Source organism: Pavona decussata, unplaced genomic scaffold (assembly GCF_977016875.1).
Source record: "Pavona decussata unplaced genomic scaffold, jaPavDecu1.1 SCAFFOLD_381, whole genome shotgun sequence".
Taxonomy (NCBI): domain Eukaryota; kingdom Metazoa; phylum Cnidaria; class Anthozoa; order Scleractinia; family Agariciidae; genus Pavona; species Pavona decussata.
Window position 1 is genome coordinate 2,765,001 of NW_028145755.1, and position 15,561 is coordinate 2,780,561.

Genomic DNA, 15,561 nt, shown 5'->3' on the forward strand with positions numbered 1-15,561 from the left:
TGTAACACAGCTGGCAGTGGCAGTGTGTATTTAGTGTGCAAAATTTCTAATTACCCCCTAGTGCTATTATTGGTCTTTGGTACTGAGAATAATATTGTGTCTTATAAAACTCTGTCTAGGGTATAAACCTGAGTGGGGGACAGAAACAGCGAGTGAGCTTGGCTCGTTCAGTGTATTTTGATGCTGATATCTACCTGTTGGATGATCCGCTCAGTGCTGTAGATTCACACGTAGGAAAACATATCTTTGATAAAGTTATAGGACCAAGAGGAAAGCTTCGGAAGAAGGTACAGTAAAACAGTTAACAGCGTTAAATTTTGTAAAACTGACACTGATGACATCAAGAGTGCTAATTTCAAGCAGTTCAGGACAATAAGAAATTAATGCTTCTGTCAAAATAATGTAAGATTTGTCTGACAGTTCACTGATCTCGTTTTGCCCTTTTTATATGCCTGAGTAGAGATAGTCATTGCAGATTAAATTTCCTATCTAACAACAGAACACACTGACCATGAAGCCTCCAATCTGTTGTTCAAGAGTCTGATCCGGGCCCAGTTGTTCAAAACCCAGATTAAACTAACCTGAGATTGAGCCTAACCGTAGAGTAAATTTGTTAACCACAGGTTAACTAATGGGGGTTAAAATCCCATTTAAAATGTTTTTCTGTGAGTTAAAATGCACTTTAGCACCCAAATCTCCATCAGTTCACCCCAATAAATTATATAAGAAGTCAACTTGTGGCAAGTCTTTATGCTTTTGGATGAGATGATAGCTGATCTAGTAGGTGGGTCATGCAATTTAGCCTTCGATAAAGAAGGTTCTTTCATTATGAACAAGAATGGATCCTTTTATTATTATTGACTTCATTTTTATTCTTAATTATCTCTCCTTTTAGTCTTCTTAATCATACATATGTAAATGCACATGCGCACGCAATTTGTTACATATTTTTTTTGTTAATATTTTCTTTTTGGTGAATTTGTTAGTTTACTTTAGGCAGGTCCACATCAGCTTTTGGCTGCCAAATTGCAACCTGCATTACCAAATAAAGTGTATGTAATTATTAAAGTTAAGTGATGACAATGATAATGATAACACTTTACAATGACATGAATATGCCAGATTCTGAAGAACTTCTTAGTACCACGTATATAATTCATTCATAGCAACTATGTTATTTCTTAACTTGTTTTGTTTTACTAGACACGTGTCCTTGTCACTCATGGGATTTCTTTCCTTCCTCAAGTTGATCAGATAATTGTTTTACAAGCTGGCAGGATTTCAGAGGTTTGTGTTACTCGTTGTTTAATTAGTGGGCATGATAGCGAATATAAAGGATCTATATCTAATCTTTACATTCCTTGTGAGTTTTACAGTTTTAGGAAGGAAATATTACAACCAGAGAGATGCGGCATAACTCAAGTTTACCAGTTAATGTTATCAATGCTAGGTTTAAGAAAGTTCTTTGACTGTGCAGCACAGAATTTTAAATTATTACCAATGAGCTACTGCTCAAGAGGTTTTTTAGTGTCACGTTTGGAATATTTGAAAAAGCTTTTCAGTCCTCTAGGCACAATGGGTTCCACTGACTTGTGCCCTATTCAGAGATATGGACAACGTATGTTTCCTTACCATGTCTTACTCAGGTTGGAACTTACCAGGAGCTGGTGAAAAACCAAGGTGCTTTTGCCGAGTTTCTCAGCACCTATTCAACAGATCAACAAACAAAGCTGGGAGACAGTAAGTGTTGGGTTTTTCCTGCCTTTAAGTTTACATTCTTCATGACCAAACTGTTCCTTTCCAGATGCTTTTTATACAAAGTCATGTAGTTTATTATGTTTCAGTGTGGAGTTGCTTTGATCACGTGGCATAGGGTCCTTACAGTTACCTTCCATCTCTTTCCCCATGTTTTTCCTTACTGCGTTGAAGGTTTGATGTTAGACCCCTGTGGCATATTCTATCATAATGGCTTCCCTCTTTTCCTCTTCCTTCCTTCGCCAAGTCCAAAGATTTCGAGGTTGCAGCTGTCCTTTCCCTTTGCTACTTGAATGCATTTGACTGCTCAGTATAGGAATAGAGCATTTGATGTACCAATCTTGGTGGAATGCTTTGTTGAGAAGGGTTTTATCAGCTACAATGACTGAGAGTTACAGCTTCCATAACCAAGATTATGAGTGGTTGTCCCTTCAACTTCACCATTTTCTTGTTAGTCAACAAACATTTGTTGCCGAGATTCCTTGACAAAGTCCGGGTTGGACTTTGGAATACAGTGTTAGTTTTAAGAACATAGAATTTTTGTGCCTAGGGCAACTATCAGCCAATAGTCCCTCAATGAAAACACTCTTAGTTATTGATAGTGCAGGGTTCGTTGGGTCATGGAAAACCTGGAAAGTCATGGAATTTTATAATTTCATTTTCCAGGCCTGGAAAGTCATGGAATTTAGGTGTGGGTCACGGAAAATGATGTTTATTAAAAAGTACAAAATAAATTGGGGTTTTTTTTTGCGAAGAAAATAGTAAAAACATACCCAAAATCAAAGATGATTTCCAAGAAAATGGTCAAATTTAGGTCATGGAAAACTTGGAGAAGTCATGGAAAAGGTCATAGAAAGTCATGGATTTTCAAAAGCTCAAAAGAGTACGAACCCTGTAGTTCCATTGTAGAATATATATAAAAAAATTGATTTTTGTTCAAACCTACCATAAACTAATCTTTTATTTATTAGTGTTTAAATGCTCTGTTGAAAGTTCCATTAGTGATCAAGGCAAATAATGTTCCAAATGTGCTGAAGAAATGGCCAGTAGTATTCTATTGGAAATTTTATGTCCAAAAGGAAATTTTTCAAAGTTAAAGAAGTTTATAAGAAAAGTTTAAACTTGATATTGAAGTTAATTTTAACATTTTATAGTAATCATGTTACCCATGAAGACACTGACTGCATATTCAAAGGAAAATCACCATTATTCACTTTAACATAAAGATATACAGTGAAACCCCACTTTACAGACACCAGCTACAAACACTCGTTACTACGGACAGTTTTCGTGGACACTTGTTCTGGCCTCAACAGTGTCTGTAATAATGGGGTTTGACTGTATTTAGGAAAGTTAATAATATGAAGAAAGTGAAAGAGGTATCCTTGTTTAACTAAACAGCTGAGACAACAGAAGAGATGGAGGTAACAGATGGACACTTGACCACAGCGCACAGTTTTGAGAGGATGGATAGCCACCTTGATGTAACACTTGGTCCAAAACGAGCTGACAGTATGTCAGTGATAACTGTTGATACTGCTGATCTGGATGGTCAACTGACCCGACCAGACGAGGACCAGATGGACAGAATGATTGAAGAAGAGACATCGCAAACTGGAAGGGTAAGTTTTCTGTATTTTATTGTACTTCAGTTACCCTGGTAAAGGGTTGATATATTTACACACACACAGGCTATAAGAGCGCCTTGGGCCACAACATTATTATCTATACATATAACCTCAGTTGCATGTGAGGAAAATCATCCTACTGAAATAACAACTCTTTTACATTCTTCTTTGTAGGTGAAATTCTCAGTGTTCTGGGAGTATTGCAAGTCCCTGACAGTGTTCCTATCTGTATGCATCCTTCTCTTCATCGTTATTGGTGAAGGTGCTTCTGTTGCATCAGGAATTTGGCTTGCAAGGTGGAGCTCTATGAGTGTAACCTCAGATAAAGAGCGTGACCTCTATCTTGGTGTTTATGGTGCACTGGGTGTGTCACAAGCTGTGTTTGTGCTCTTTGGAGCCATCGCCATGGCACTTGGATCCAGAATTGCCTCCCGTCACCTCCACCAAAGAATGCTGGTCAATATCATGCACTCTCCCATGTCTTTTTTTGAGACAACCCCTCAAGGGAGGATTATGAATCGCTTTTCAAAAGACATCAGTTGCATTGATGACATGGTTCCCAGGACTTTAGTCAACTTTTTTAGAACCTTCCTTACAGTTCTTGGTGCTATGTTTACCATCAGCTTTGTAACACCCATCTTTCTGGCAGTCATTATCCCGTTAGGAGCTCTATATATTTTTGTCCAGGTATGGATTCATTTTATGTTAGATTGGTTAATAGAATGTTTCTGGGATATGAATAGCAATAAAACAAAAGAAAAGAAAAGAAAATGAGGTTCTGTTCCAACATGCGTAGAGGTTTAAGACTGCATGCAGTTATGTTTTGTAGCTTATGGCAAAAAGAATTTCATTAATTTTCCTCAGAAGTTTAAACCCTGCAGTGTGTAATATCAGGGTATGACCCTTGCACTGAGACCAAGTCACATAAACGTCATGCATAGAATACCCACAATTAAGATTCACGTTTTTAAATATTCATTTTGTCTTGTAGTGTCTGGCATTTGAATGGATTTTGAAGATTTCTCTGGAATCTTTCCGAAAAAAGACGCATTAACTGAAAAAAAAAAAATTCAAAACACTCAGGAAACAATTAATTTTGTTAATTTTAAACACTTATGCTTTCGGAACATTCATAGCTTTTTATCATCAATAAACAAGGGTAATCCTACAGGAACTCTGAAATCTCACCGTTGATATTCAAAACTGACTTGTAATTTTCAAAATTTGGTTTGAATTAAAAAAAAATCTGTTCACACGATGTAGATTGACTGTAATTCTAAATCAGTAACTGGCTCTTTTAAAACTAGTTTTGCTAATCATTTACAGGTTTATTATATAATTTATTTTTTATTTTTATTCTTATTATATTTTCCTCTATATTTATAATATTTATACATAAATTATTTACAATTTTATTATAGTTTTTTCTCATTATTATTATGTTAAATTTTCAAATTTATATTTAAGTTGGTTTTACCTACGAAATGAAATGTAGATGTAGACCTGTGTTGGCTGCATGTATTGTGTGTCTTTTTGGGTAGCGAGTGTATGTGGCAAGTTCTCGCCAGCTGAAGAGGATTGAGTCTGTCAGCCGTTCACCGATATACAACAACTTCCTGGAAACAATCAATGGGACAACCACCATCCGGGCATTTTCACAGCAGCAGCGCTTTGTCAATCTTAACTACAACATAGCCGATGAAAACCAGTCCGCATACTACGCGTCAGTGTCGTCCAACAGGTAAAACAAAGTTCTACGTACAATTGTGTATGTTGTATTTGTTCATAACCAAAAGATCCAGTTGTTGTACTTAACGTACCAGTGCAGGCTTTGCTCTCTTCACTACAACTGCACTGTGACTAGTGTAACTTGAGAGATTTCCTTTATTCCATTTTTAGTCATGCACTTAGGCATGGGTCGCACTTGGCAAAGTTTGGTGTGAATTTGGTCACTTTGGTGTAAAAATCTGTCATCGGGGCGCATTGCCTAATGCGACCCTAACTTTTCTGGTTCGCAAAAGCTTTGAAAATTGGCCAAAACATCAAAGACGCCGTAGTGCTTGGGTGGGGCAGGCCGATTTCGGAAAGCTCGGGCTTAACAATAGCCATCACAGTGGTAACTGTCATCGCTTGTCAGTAAATAGTGCACAATTATTACAACCCGTCGCAGTTCCCCCTTTTTTTTCCGTGGCAGTGCGGAATATTCCCAATATTTTTATCCTGACGTCAGCCAAATTTTCAGTCCTGGAGAGGCAACAACTGAGAGCCAAGTGAGCCCTTCGCATCGCCGTCTCCAGATCACGTCGAACTCACCGAGGAGAAAACGTTAATAAGATTATTGGCCGAGAATTTTGACCGCATTGAAAGCAAGGGTGCCTGTAAAGCATGGGACGACAGCGCGAAAACAATGAATGAGATTCGTATCTGGTCCAGTTAAGTTGTGCAAAGTGTAATCACTGACATTTTTCTTAACCCAGTGCGACGCTAATAATTTGACGCACGTTTGTGCGTTCCAGTTGCGGTTTCGCATTTCTGTTTTTTTTTTTTTTGTCTCGGCAAAGTTGCTGACTTTTCCCAAGAGCGACCCCTACTTCACCTTGTACTTCTGACAAACTGCAGGCAATGATGTTTACCTTTTGCTTGTAATTTCAGGTGGCTGGCAGTTCATTTAGAGTTGGTTGGCAATCTTATCACATTTTTTGCCGCTTTGTTTTCTGTCGTTAACCGTGATTCTCTGCAGAGTGGTCTTGTTGGTTTGTCTATCACATATGCCCTTCAGGTAGGTTTGCCTTGTCAGAACAGAGCTTCTGTGTGTGTTAATTAAATAAAACGAAATGAACTGAAGTTGGCAATAAGTTAATTTAAAATTTCAATCAGATAGATATCAGCATGTATGTTACACACTTAATTTGTGTTTAACTTATGCTGAATAGAAGCAAAGGGGCTTTCTTACATACATGTACAGTGTATGCGGAATTTCCAGACGTTTATTGTGCCACATTACAAAGAAATTGATTTGTGGATGCCTTGTTATCTGTCAAGTGTGGAAACAAGGGAATATTGGGTATTTATTAAATATTCTAGACAACAGACTTGTGTGGAGATAGCATGTGGAAAAATTGCAAAAGTTTTCAGTAGTCAAATTCGTTAGATAGCTTTCCATTGACCGTTCAGATGTTTGGACGAATAAGTTCTTTTACTATAATTCCTCGTGTATTCGACTTTATTGTTTCCTAGCACAACTGTTCGGTTTCCGTGTTTGCAGAACGCCTGCTTGGTAAAGTAGCCATAATTTTTCAACATAAAACTTCGTAAAATATTTTGAGTTGTAATGTTGTGGATTACACTAAGTGGTAACACTTACGACACAATTATGTATATATATGAACATAATGAGAGCTGGCTTTTGGAGTGTTTTGAAGAAAACAAGGTTAAAAGATAAGTCACACGTTCACTGAAGCAAAGCGCAAAGGCTTATTCCTTAAACACAAGTGAAAAATTCTGAACTTGGAAGGAACATTGTTTCCTTTAGAAATCCTATCACAGGAAACGTATTTCATATTAAGTCAAGTGAGATAAGCGAGTGAGTTTCAGCGCATCCCTGGAACAAAAAAAGTAAACACAACTAAACAAAGTTTCTGCTAACAAAGGTGCCTGAACAAACTTCATTAAGGCTCTAGTCAATTGTTCCTTTTGTGAAGTAGGTTTGGTCAATTATTAATAATATTAGTAGTAGTTTGGTTTTTTAAACAGTGTCAGGTAGGTCCACATCAGTGATGAAGGTTGCCATTACAGATCTACATTACAAATAAGGGATTTATGCATGTTTATGGTTTATACGGGGTGATCAAGTTGATCAAAGTTCTTACACAGTCCTGGGTTGCCTTGTGTATTACTTAAACTCTTTCTTTTCTTTTATTACCAAGATAACATCAACACTCAACTGGATGGTGCGTATGAGCAGTGAATTGGAAACAAACATTGTATCTGTGGAGCGAGTAAAGGAATATTCAGAGACACCGTCTGAGGTGACTGAATTAAGTTATTTTGAGCGAAAAGCAGGGAACAGCTCAAAGGACAGGCTATCTTTTTTACCTATAACTCTAATTAGGCATTTTCCTGCTAATGATTTATTGCTCTCAGCTCACATATTCTCAGCAAATCCATATCAGCTTCCATGCTTAAGTCAAAGGTAAAAAGTTTCTTCTCCTACCTTTGTTTATGTTATTTAACATAATTTTAAGCTCTGAGCAATTTTTCCTCCTTGTGAAGAGGCCACCCAAAATCTCAAAACTAAGCAACTGATCTTCACATAAATGCATAGAAAAAAATTAACAAGGTTATTACAAATAGTTGCCTACCTTGGTTCATACTGTTTTATGAGTTCGCTGCGTTTCGGGCTAATAAAGCCCCAAACTTAAGTTTACCTCATATTACATAAAAAGTGGTGCTTAAAACAGTTTTGGCCAATGGGCCATTTCCAAGTTGCTGTGAACCTCATTATGAAATCAAGGCTAAGAGGAAAGCTTTTCATGTGACAATTAGTTTTGTTCGCATATGAATGAAAACCGATTTTCTTAATAAAAGCTTTGCACTTAGCCTCGCTTTCATAACGGGTTCAAAGCAGTCGGAAATGACGTATTGAAATATTTAAGGAGAAAAATGACGTTTACTCTGAAAAGTTCACTTCCAGCCAAAACAATAGCGACTGTTCATGACATTACTGGGGGAACACAAACGTTCTGCAATTGGGAATACCACTGTAATTATCATGGCCATGTGAGGAAATAGTAGCTCCTCGGAGGCGATTTTCTCTGCGCCATTGAGGGTAATTTGTATGACAGTGATGTTGGTGAAATTCAGAAACTGGCGTGGATGTTGGACCTCGTCCTTATCTGTTTAAACCATGTGGATTTCGGAGAAATGCACATTCAGCCAAACAAAGACGAGACAAACCATTTTGGCAGTCATATTCAAGCAACAACACTATTAGTTTGATGTTGACTGTTATATGTTCAACCCAGTTTGTTGGGCTTCAGTCAGTCAAGCTGTCAGGCTTCTTTACAACTTGGCTACCACGGAGAAAATTTAGGCAAGTTTTAAACAACCTCATGAGTTTGGCAGAAGTTCTGCACAGCCCCACGCATTAATAATTAATGTGTGGGGCTGTATATATTTTACGAATCAAACTCTAATCGGGGATTTCACGCTCACCGTTCCAGGGCGGTAGGTTAGTGTTAGGCTGACAGTTAGGGTTCACATGTGAACCACTCATGTTTTTAGCCTATTCTGATCATTAGCATAGACAATTCAATATTGTAATCAAAAGGTTGTCTCTTGTGTATAAGTTTAGAATTGCCTCTACCCATTCATCACCAGCTGCTGTATCTCATAAAAGTTATAGTTTTAGGTTACAAAGTGGCATCAGTCAAATTGCTATCAATGCTTAATGCTTTTCAGGCTGAGTGGATCATACACGACAGTCGACCCCCTGATGAATGGCCGGGTGAAGGAAATATTATAGTGGAAGAATTTGACTTAAAATACAGAGAAGGGTTACCACTTGTCCTCAAGCAAATAAACTGTGATATTAAAGCAGGAGAAAAGGTGCTGCCCTCCAAAAATTTTGTTTGTAAATATTATAACAATTCAGATGAATTATAACTGCAGTTTCATTGCAAGGTTATTATTCAGACTACACTACATGTATTACTTGTGGCTGTGTGCACTGACATTGTGTCCTACTTTCAGATCGGCATTGTAGGTCGCACAGGAGCTGGCAAGTCTACGCTGACTTTAGCTCTGTTCCGTATTCTGGAGAGAGCTGGAGGAAGGATTGTTATAGATGACATTGATATCGCCAAGATTGGACTCCAGGATCTGCGATCAAGACTTACTATCATTCCACAGGTTAGAACGTAGGCACTTGCTGCATGCAAAGACTGAAGGAAAGATTGTTATAGGTGGCATTAGTATTGCCAAGATTGGACTCCATAATCTGTGATCACAACTTGCTATCATTCCACAGGTACAACCAGAGTCATGTACAGTTTGCAAAGACTGTACAAAGGAATTGCTGTTTATGGTGTTGATATTGTTAGTATTGGGTCCCTGGATCTGCAATCCAGATCACCGTTATTGCAAAAGTAAAAGCACAGGCTCCTATAACGTGCCAAGGTTGAAGAAAGGACTGTTGGTGATGGTGTTGACTTTGCTTAGATTGGACTCAGGATCTATGACCAAGACTTGTCGTCATTTCACAGGGACTAAGTAAGCATCGTTCGGTATAGTGTGCATAAACTGGTGACGTAATAATTAACTGTTTGGAAGCTAGAGAGGTGGTGTTATTAAGTCAGATATTAAGCACATGTAACTTACAGTACATAGTAAGCCGATGTGTTAGATTCCGCCCCATTATTCTTTAAAAGAGCTTCCTTTTATGTTACTTAGGATCCAGTGTTGTTCTCTGGAACCCTCCGTGTTAATTTGGATCCATTTGACAGCCACACGGATGAGGAACTGTGGAAGGCCCTTGAATTAAGTCACTTAAAGAACTTTGTATCAGGACTGGAACAAGGGCTTGTTCATCCAGTCAGTGAAGGAGGAGAGAACTTAAGGTATTCTCCAGAGAAAAAAATAAACTGTCCCTTTTATTGGTGGGTAAATTATTAGGGGAAATTCTAAGTGGGTTTAAGGTCATTCCTCTGAAACAAAAAAAAAAGCCAACCAAAGATTTTGTTCATATTTTCTCAAGTTACTAATCTAAATATTTTTGCCCCAAAATTGAAATGAAAAGAAGGGGTCACCAAGCTAGTTCTTTGAAATATGGTAATTTATGCATTTTTTTTAACAAAAAAAAAAGACTATAATAGAGCATTTGCCAAAAACAGCAATCACTTTCTGAAGAGAGTAGTTAACAGCCCATTTCATACAATTTTTTTTTTCACTGTCCAATGTGAAATGTTTGAAAACTATTCCTGACCAGTACTACTGAGATATTCAACAAAGTAATCTAATTCGTTACGTCTGCAGGTACACCAAAATTGGCTAAATTTAGGCACAAAGTTTGCTATTTGTAAACATAGTATTTTCTTTAAATTTTCACGTTAGTTGGCAAACGATATTGTGGTTAGAAATCTGAAGAGAAAATGGGGTCATTAGATATGGTTTTGCAGATATTTCATAAAGCAGTGGTAAATCAAGCTTCCAAACTGGTTTTTCTGAGAAGGGACTACGGCAAGTCTTATGAAAAAGACCCTGATTTCCGCGCAAAATGCGAATGGTTTTGTTGTTAGATGCAGGTAAGATTGAGTCATATTCAGTAGTTAGCTAGAAATGAACATAAAAATTTTTATTTTGCCATTGTGCGCAGTAGGGTTGTGCTCTGCAAAAAAAGAATAACCTTTAAGTAGCTCACTGTAGTATAAAAAAATACTTCAATGTGCAGCCCTTATAAACATCACATTTTTCTGACTGATCTGTCTGTGTTTGCTTCAATTTTTTTGAAATTCATCAGGCTGCATTTGAAGATGTTGTTTTAATGTTTAATTAATATTTTTCTTGGCTCATATTGTTCCTTATCCACCAACAATGTGAATTAGTTAGGTCTCTTTTGAGTGTTCACTTTAGGAGAATTTTACCTTGAATTTTTTTTATTTAAATTTTTAATTAATTTAAATTCTTCAATTAGAAACCAGGTGATGGGACTCACTGAAAGTAAAAGGCAATCCACTTATTGATTTAACTCCTCGTCAATGTTTATTATTTTTTATTAAGTGTTGGTCAGCGGCAGTTAGTGTGTTTGGCACGTGCGTTGCTCCGTAAAAGTAAAGTCCTTGTTCTTGATGAAGCCACGGCCGCGGTGGACCTCGAAACTGATGAACTTATTCAACAGACGATTCGGCGAGAATTTGCTGACCGCACAGTACTAACCATTGCTCACAGGCTTAACACCATCATGGACTATACTAGGTATGAGGATTTTCCAACTCAAACATAATAGCCTTCTATTGCTTTCCTGCACAGGAGAGTGAACGGGGGACTTCTTTGTGCAGAGTAGTAAAATCTTGGAACAGATGCCCAACTGCATTGCCCCTTCTTAGACCCTTTCTTGATAGTCGTGAAGGCGACCTATTGAGGATGGTGGCTTCTTTTCTTACTACTTTGTGTACGTTCTTTGGATTGCGGGTGATCCGAGAAAAAACTTGTGTTTCTTGATGATGGTGCCTTCTAAAACAATGATATTTTTGCACCGGTGTGCTTTTCCCTCTTTGCAGCTAAAAGCAGATCTTAGCAAGGGTTGTTGGAATCCGAAAAGAAAATTATGGATACCCACGCCTTTTTTTAGAGATAATAAGTTTCAATTAAGAGAAAAATACTACACATTGTTATATATTCTATCCTGTTATATATTGTTCTAATTTTTCAAATTATTGCTGCTTTATTATATCTGAAAAAGGTGTGGTCATGCCAGAATTTTCTTTTTGGGTTCCAAGAAGCCTTTCTAACATCTACAGTACTTTCTCCACAGTCATAACGCAAAGTTAGTGAATAAAGTATGTGCCTTATGCTAAAACAGTTATTGGACTGCCCACTGTCTGTTTCAGGCTTTCATTGTCGTGAAGGTTATGAGGGCCAAGCTTGTTTTTGTCCCAAATGGTGACTTTGAAAAATAACAAATACATTTTGAACTTTCTATTTCTGTAGAATCATGGTTCTTGATAAAGGATTTGTGGTAGAATTTGATGCACCACATGCACTGCTTGCTCAAAAGGGCATTTTCTACAAGATGGCTCTTGATGCTGGATTAGCATGAGTTCACAACTTGCTCTTCCTCATACAGATGAGAAGTGTGGACTAGTCTGACATTTTGAGGATTATTGGACCTTGACTAGATATTTAGCAATTAACGTGACTTCATAGAGAGTTTACATGTTGCGACTTGGGGTGTGTATGACGTCATATTCTAAGTTTTAACATGACCCTACACGCTAATAAATATTTCTTAGCTATCTGTATGTCCGTCTGCCTGTCTATGCTATATCTGTACCTTTGTAAAGTAATCGTGTGTAAATAAAAGGTATGTTGCGTTATGTTATGGTCTAAATAAACTCTCAATCCCACCAAAAAGGATTCGCCATCTCAAAGTTTACTGTAACAATCTGGATATCAAATATAAGTTTTTCTATTTATTTTTAAAGAACAAGACATTGTCTGCATGCTAGTTCATACAATACGCGAACAAATCCCTCAGAAATTTATTTAGCTTTATCCCTTATATATGCGAATTTTAACTCCCTCGTTTCTTCTTCTGTTGACCCTATATAGGAAGCATTAATTTGAAGGAGGCATTTATTCAACTGATCTTGGATGTAAAGACAGTACAACACTTGCTATGTTCGGATTAGTTATGTCTTTGATGTTGTGATTTGTTTGTACTCTTGTGTAGCGTACTAACACCGATTTTCATGTCAGCAAGGAGGATTCTAATTTGAATCAGCAGTTCAACCTACCACAGTGACATGTTTTAATTGTTCTGTTGTATGTTTCTAGTAAGTTTTCAAATTAGCATTATAAATATATTGTTTGATCTCCTCGTCATTAAGTCAACTTCGTACACTGCCACTGTAACTTAACGTCTTTACACCATGTAACTAACTTAATTAATTGGGAAGGCCAAATCATGTATAAGCTTTCTATAGTTAAAAAAAAGGAAGTAGTGAAGATACTGTTAGTATTCTGAATAGTGTATTTGTTAGTACCGTAGTATAGTAAGCATATGCTGTAAGTATAGTAGGTACTGTACATTATCGCAATTAGTGTTAGTTAAGGGTTAAGTATTTACATTGTTAGTGTTACGTAAAGCTAAAAAAAATAAGCTTTCTAGTTTCTTTTCGGTCTCCTCGCAACGTTTTCTTTGTAACTTAATTTAAATTATTTTATTGTGTCTTGTTTGTAATTTCTCCATGTGGCATAATGATAATATGCCGAGAAATAGGTTGTTGTTCATCGTGGTAGATCCAATATTAAAAAGTGTATTTAGCATTTTCTTACGGTGTAGTCTCATGCATAGATCTCCCTGTTTCCCCAATGTAGATTCCGAACTCACAAGGAATCCTTTAAACCAAGCCATCTTGTTTAGCCGGATCGACGGTGTCCTTAGGCTGCATTAAGTGTGACCTAAGTGTTGTGTTGGATTTGAAGACGTTGCGAATGACTTGTTGTAGGCAGTGGCGAAGAGGCTCATATATGGTAAAATGGCGGTGGATTAACCCTGCCACAGGCTCTCTCCTGGGGGCTGTTCCCACAATACTTTTTTTTAGCAATAATTCACAATAATTCTCTACCATAAGTTTTCGAAAATTTAAGGTGGCTCTGAACTCTTCTGAATAATTTTTTGTAACTTCGCCAAATTTTTTTTTATCTGCAGTTCTGTGTAAAAAATGGATCAGTGCGCTTGTTTTAGAGTTATAAGCAAATGAGGTGTATTTTAACAATTTACTCTGTTGTTATGGTAAACCATTGTGTCAAGAAAGTGACTTTAACTTGTTGGCAAATGTTTAGGCATATTTTTGATACCATTACTGTTGTATTAACTGATAAAGAATGGTTCTATTGGTCTGTCAAAGTATGAGTGCTGTCATTTTATGCATTAATGTAATTTTATTTAAACATTAATGCAAATAGGATGCCTTGTGTATTAAATGTTATTCAAACGTGCAAATGTGATGATATTTATGTGACATTGTACACAGCAATATAAATTTAATTGATTATTACTCAATTTAGCAACTGACTTTTGCGTTTACCATACAGTGGTCATAAATTAAGACATTTTCTTTCTAGGCTTAGGTTTTCAACACTTAATTATAATAACCTGGATTCTTCTTGTCTACCAGTTTGAAGATCAGAATAGTAAAGTAACAATTTCACCTTTAAAATGTCTTGGCCAAATAAGAAGGGTAATCACTTCGAGTTGTAGAATGTGCAGTTCCAGAAAAAATCCATCCCCACCTCTTGGAAGGTTGTTGAATTTCCTAGGCGGGAAGGAGGGGGGGGGGGGGGGAGTTCTAAAAAGGCAAAAATTTTAGAAGCAAAGTATGGATCTGAACTGGAATTTAATGGAGGGAGAGGAGGTGCAAAACAAAAAACCTTCCTTGGGATGAGTAAGGATATTTGTTTTGGAACTGCAAAGTAAGATTTGGATGACAACAATGTTATTACTAAAAAGAGAATCAGTTTTTGCTTTGTGAGTCTTGTTTTGACAGATTTCTGTCATAATCACTTTGTAATTAACACCTAGATCCAAACAACTGTCATGTGCAGAAATATATCTTAACAAATAAAGGCTATTAAGGTGCTAATTTATGACCATTTGATTGTTGGATGAGTTTTCTTAAGTCCTTGGTATGATCATCTGAACTGAGCAAAATGGAAGAATGGTTATTGAGGACTGACGAGATCAAAATTCATCAGCAACCATCAGCAATGGTTTGGGAACAAGGATTACAGAATAGTGCATGTGATTAATGTAGTCAGCAGATGTCATTACCTGTGCTCGGAATAATTTTTTTGTATCATGTATCTCACAATTGTTGTCTTTTCCTTATCCAAAAGATTTTTTTCAAAACTTGAATTGGTGTATATTTAATGCAGGTTCTTCAAGCCATCCAGATCAATCTGTCATCATAATTTATTGATATGTACAAAACTTCCACCTTCACTAATAACTACTCTCAAATTTGAACAGATAGGACAATCACTTGTAGAATTACAGACTGAACTTGACTTCAATTAGTCATTTTCATGCTGTTCATTGTTACACGAACACTGGAGCAAGTTCAAGTTTGCTTGAGAGCATGACAGCTACAAGGGAGCACATGAAAAACTCACACTACACAGAACTGGTGTCTTCATCAACAGTGATTCACTTTTCATTATTTTTCAACACCTCGCTCTCCTTTCTTACTGGACTTAGCGCAGGTGAGGATTTCTTCCATGTTAGTAACTCAGGTTTACCATTGGTACTATGAAAGAAGACAAACCCATCAATAATTTTACCCTTACAATAACTAACAGTTAACTAATATCTACATCAAAGAACTAATTTATATCAAGAAACCAATCTATTAAAATAACTTCTTATAATGTTCATTATTTACCCTAGGCAATTGGCTTG

General features: G+C 36.9%; 1 protein-coding gene across 2 annotated transcripts in view; it reads left to right on the top strand.

The window, feature by feature from the left end:
• LOC146452125 (multidrug resistance-associated protein 1-like) overlaps positions 1 to 14,106 on the top strand; it is a 38,989-nt gene extending 24,883 nt beyond the window's left edge. For both annotated transcript variants that reach the window (XM_085098411.1, XM_085098412.1), the window contains 13 exons: positions 120 to 287; positions 1,204 to 1,287; positions 1,647 to 1,740; positions 3,157 to 3,377; positions 3,558 to 4,070; positions 4,925 to 5,124; positions 6,036 to 6,162; positions 7,310 to 7,411; positions 8,844 to 8,990; positions 9,135 to 9,293; positions 9,834 to 10,000; positions 11,160 to 11,354; positions 12,090 to 14,106. In XM_085098411.1, the coding sequence (XP_084954537.1) occupies positions 120 to 287; positions 1,204 to 1,287; positions 1,647 to 1,740; positions 3,157 to 3,377; positions 3,558 to 4,070; positions 4,925 to 5,124; positions 6,036 to 6,162; positions 7,310 to 7,411; positions 8,844 to 8,990; positions 9,135 to 9,293; positions 9,834 to 10,000; positions 11,160 to 11,354; positions 12,090 to 12,198 (2,286 nt within the window). In that variant the 3' untranslated portion in view covers positions 12,199 to 14,106. The remainder of the gene's footprint in view (positions 1 to 119; positions 288 to 1,203; positions 1,288 to 1,646; positions 1,741 to 3,156; positions 3,378 to 3,557; positions 4,071 to 4,924; positions 5,125 to 6,035; positions 6,163 to 7,309; positions 7,412 to 8,843; positions 8,991 to 9,134; positions 9,294 to 9,833; positions 10,001 to 11,159; positions 11,355 to 12,089) is intronic.
• The last annotated feature ends 1,455 nt before the right edge of the window (positions 14,107 to 15,561 follow it).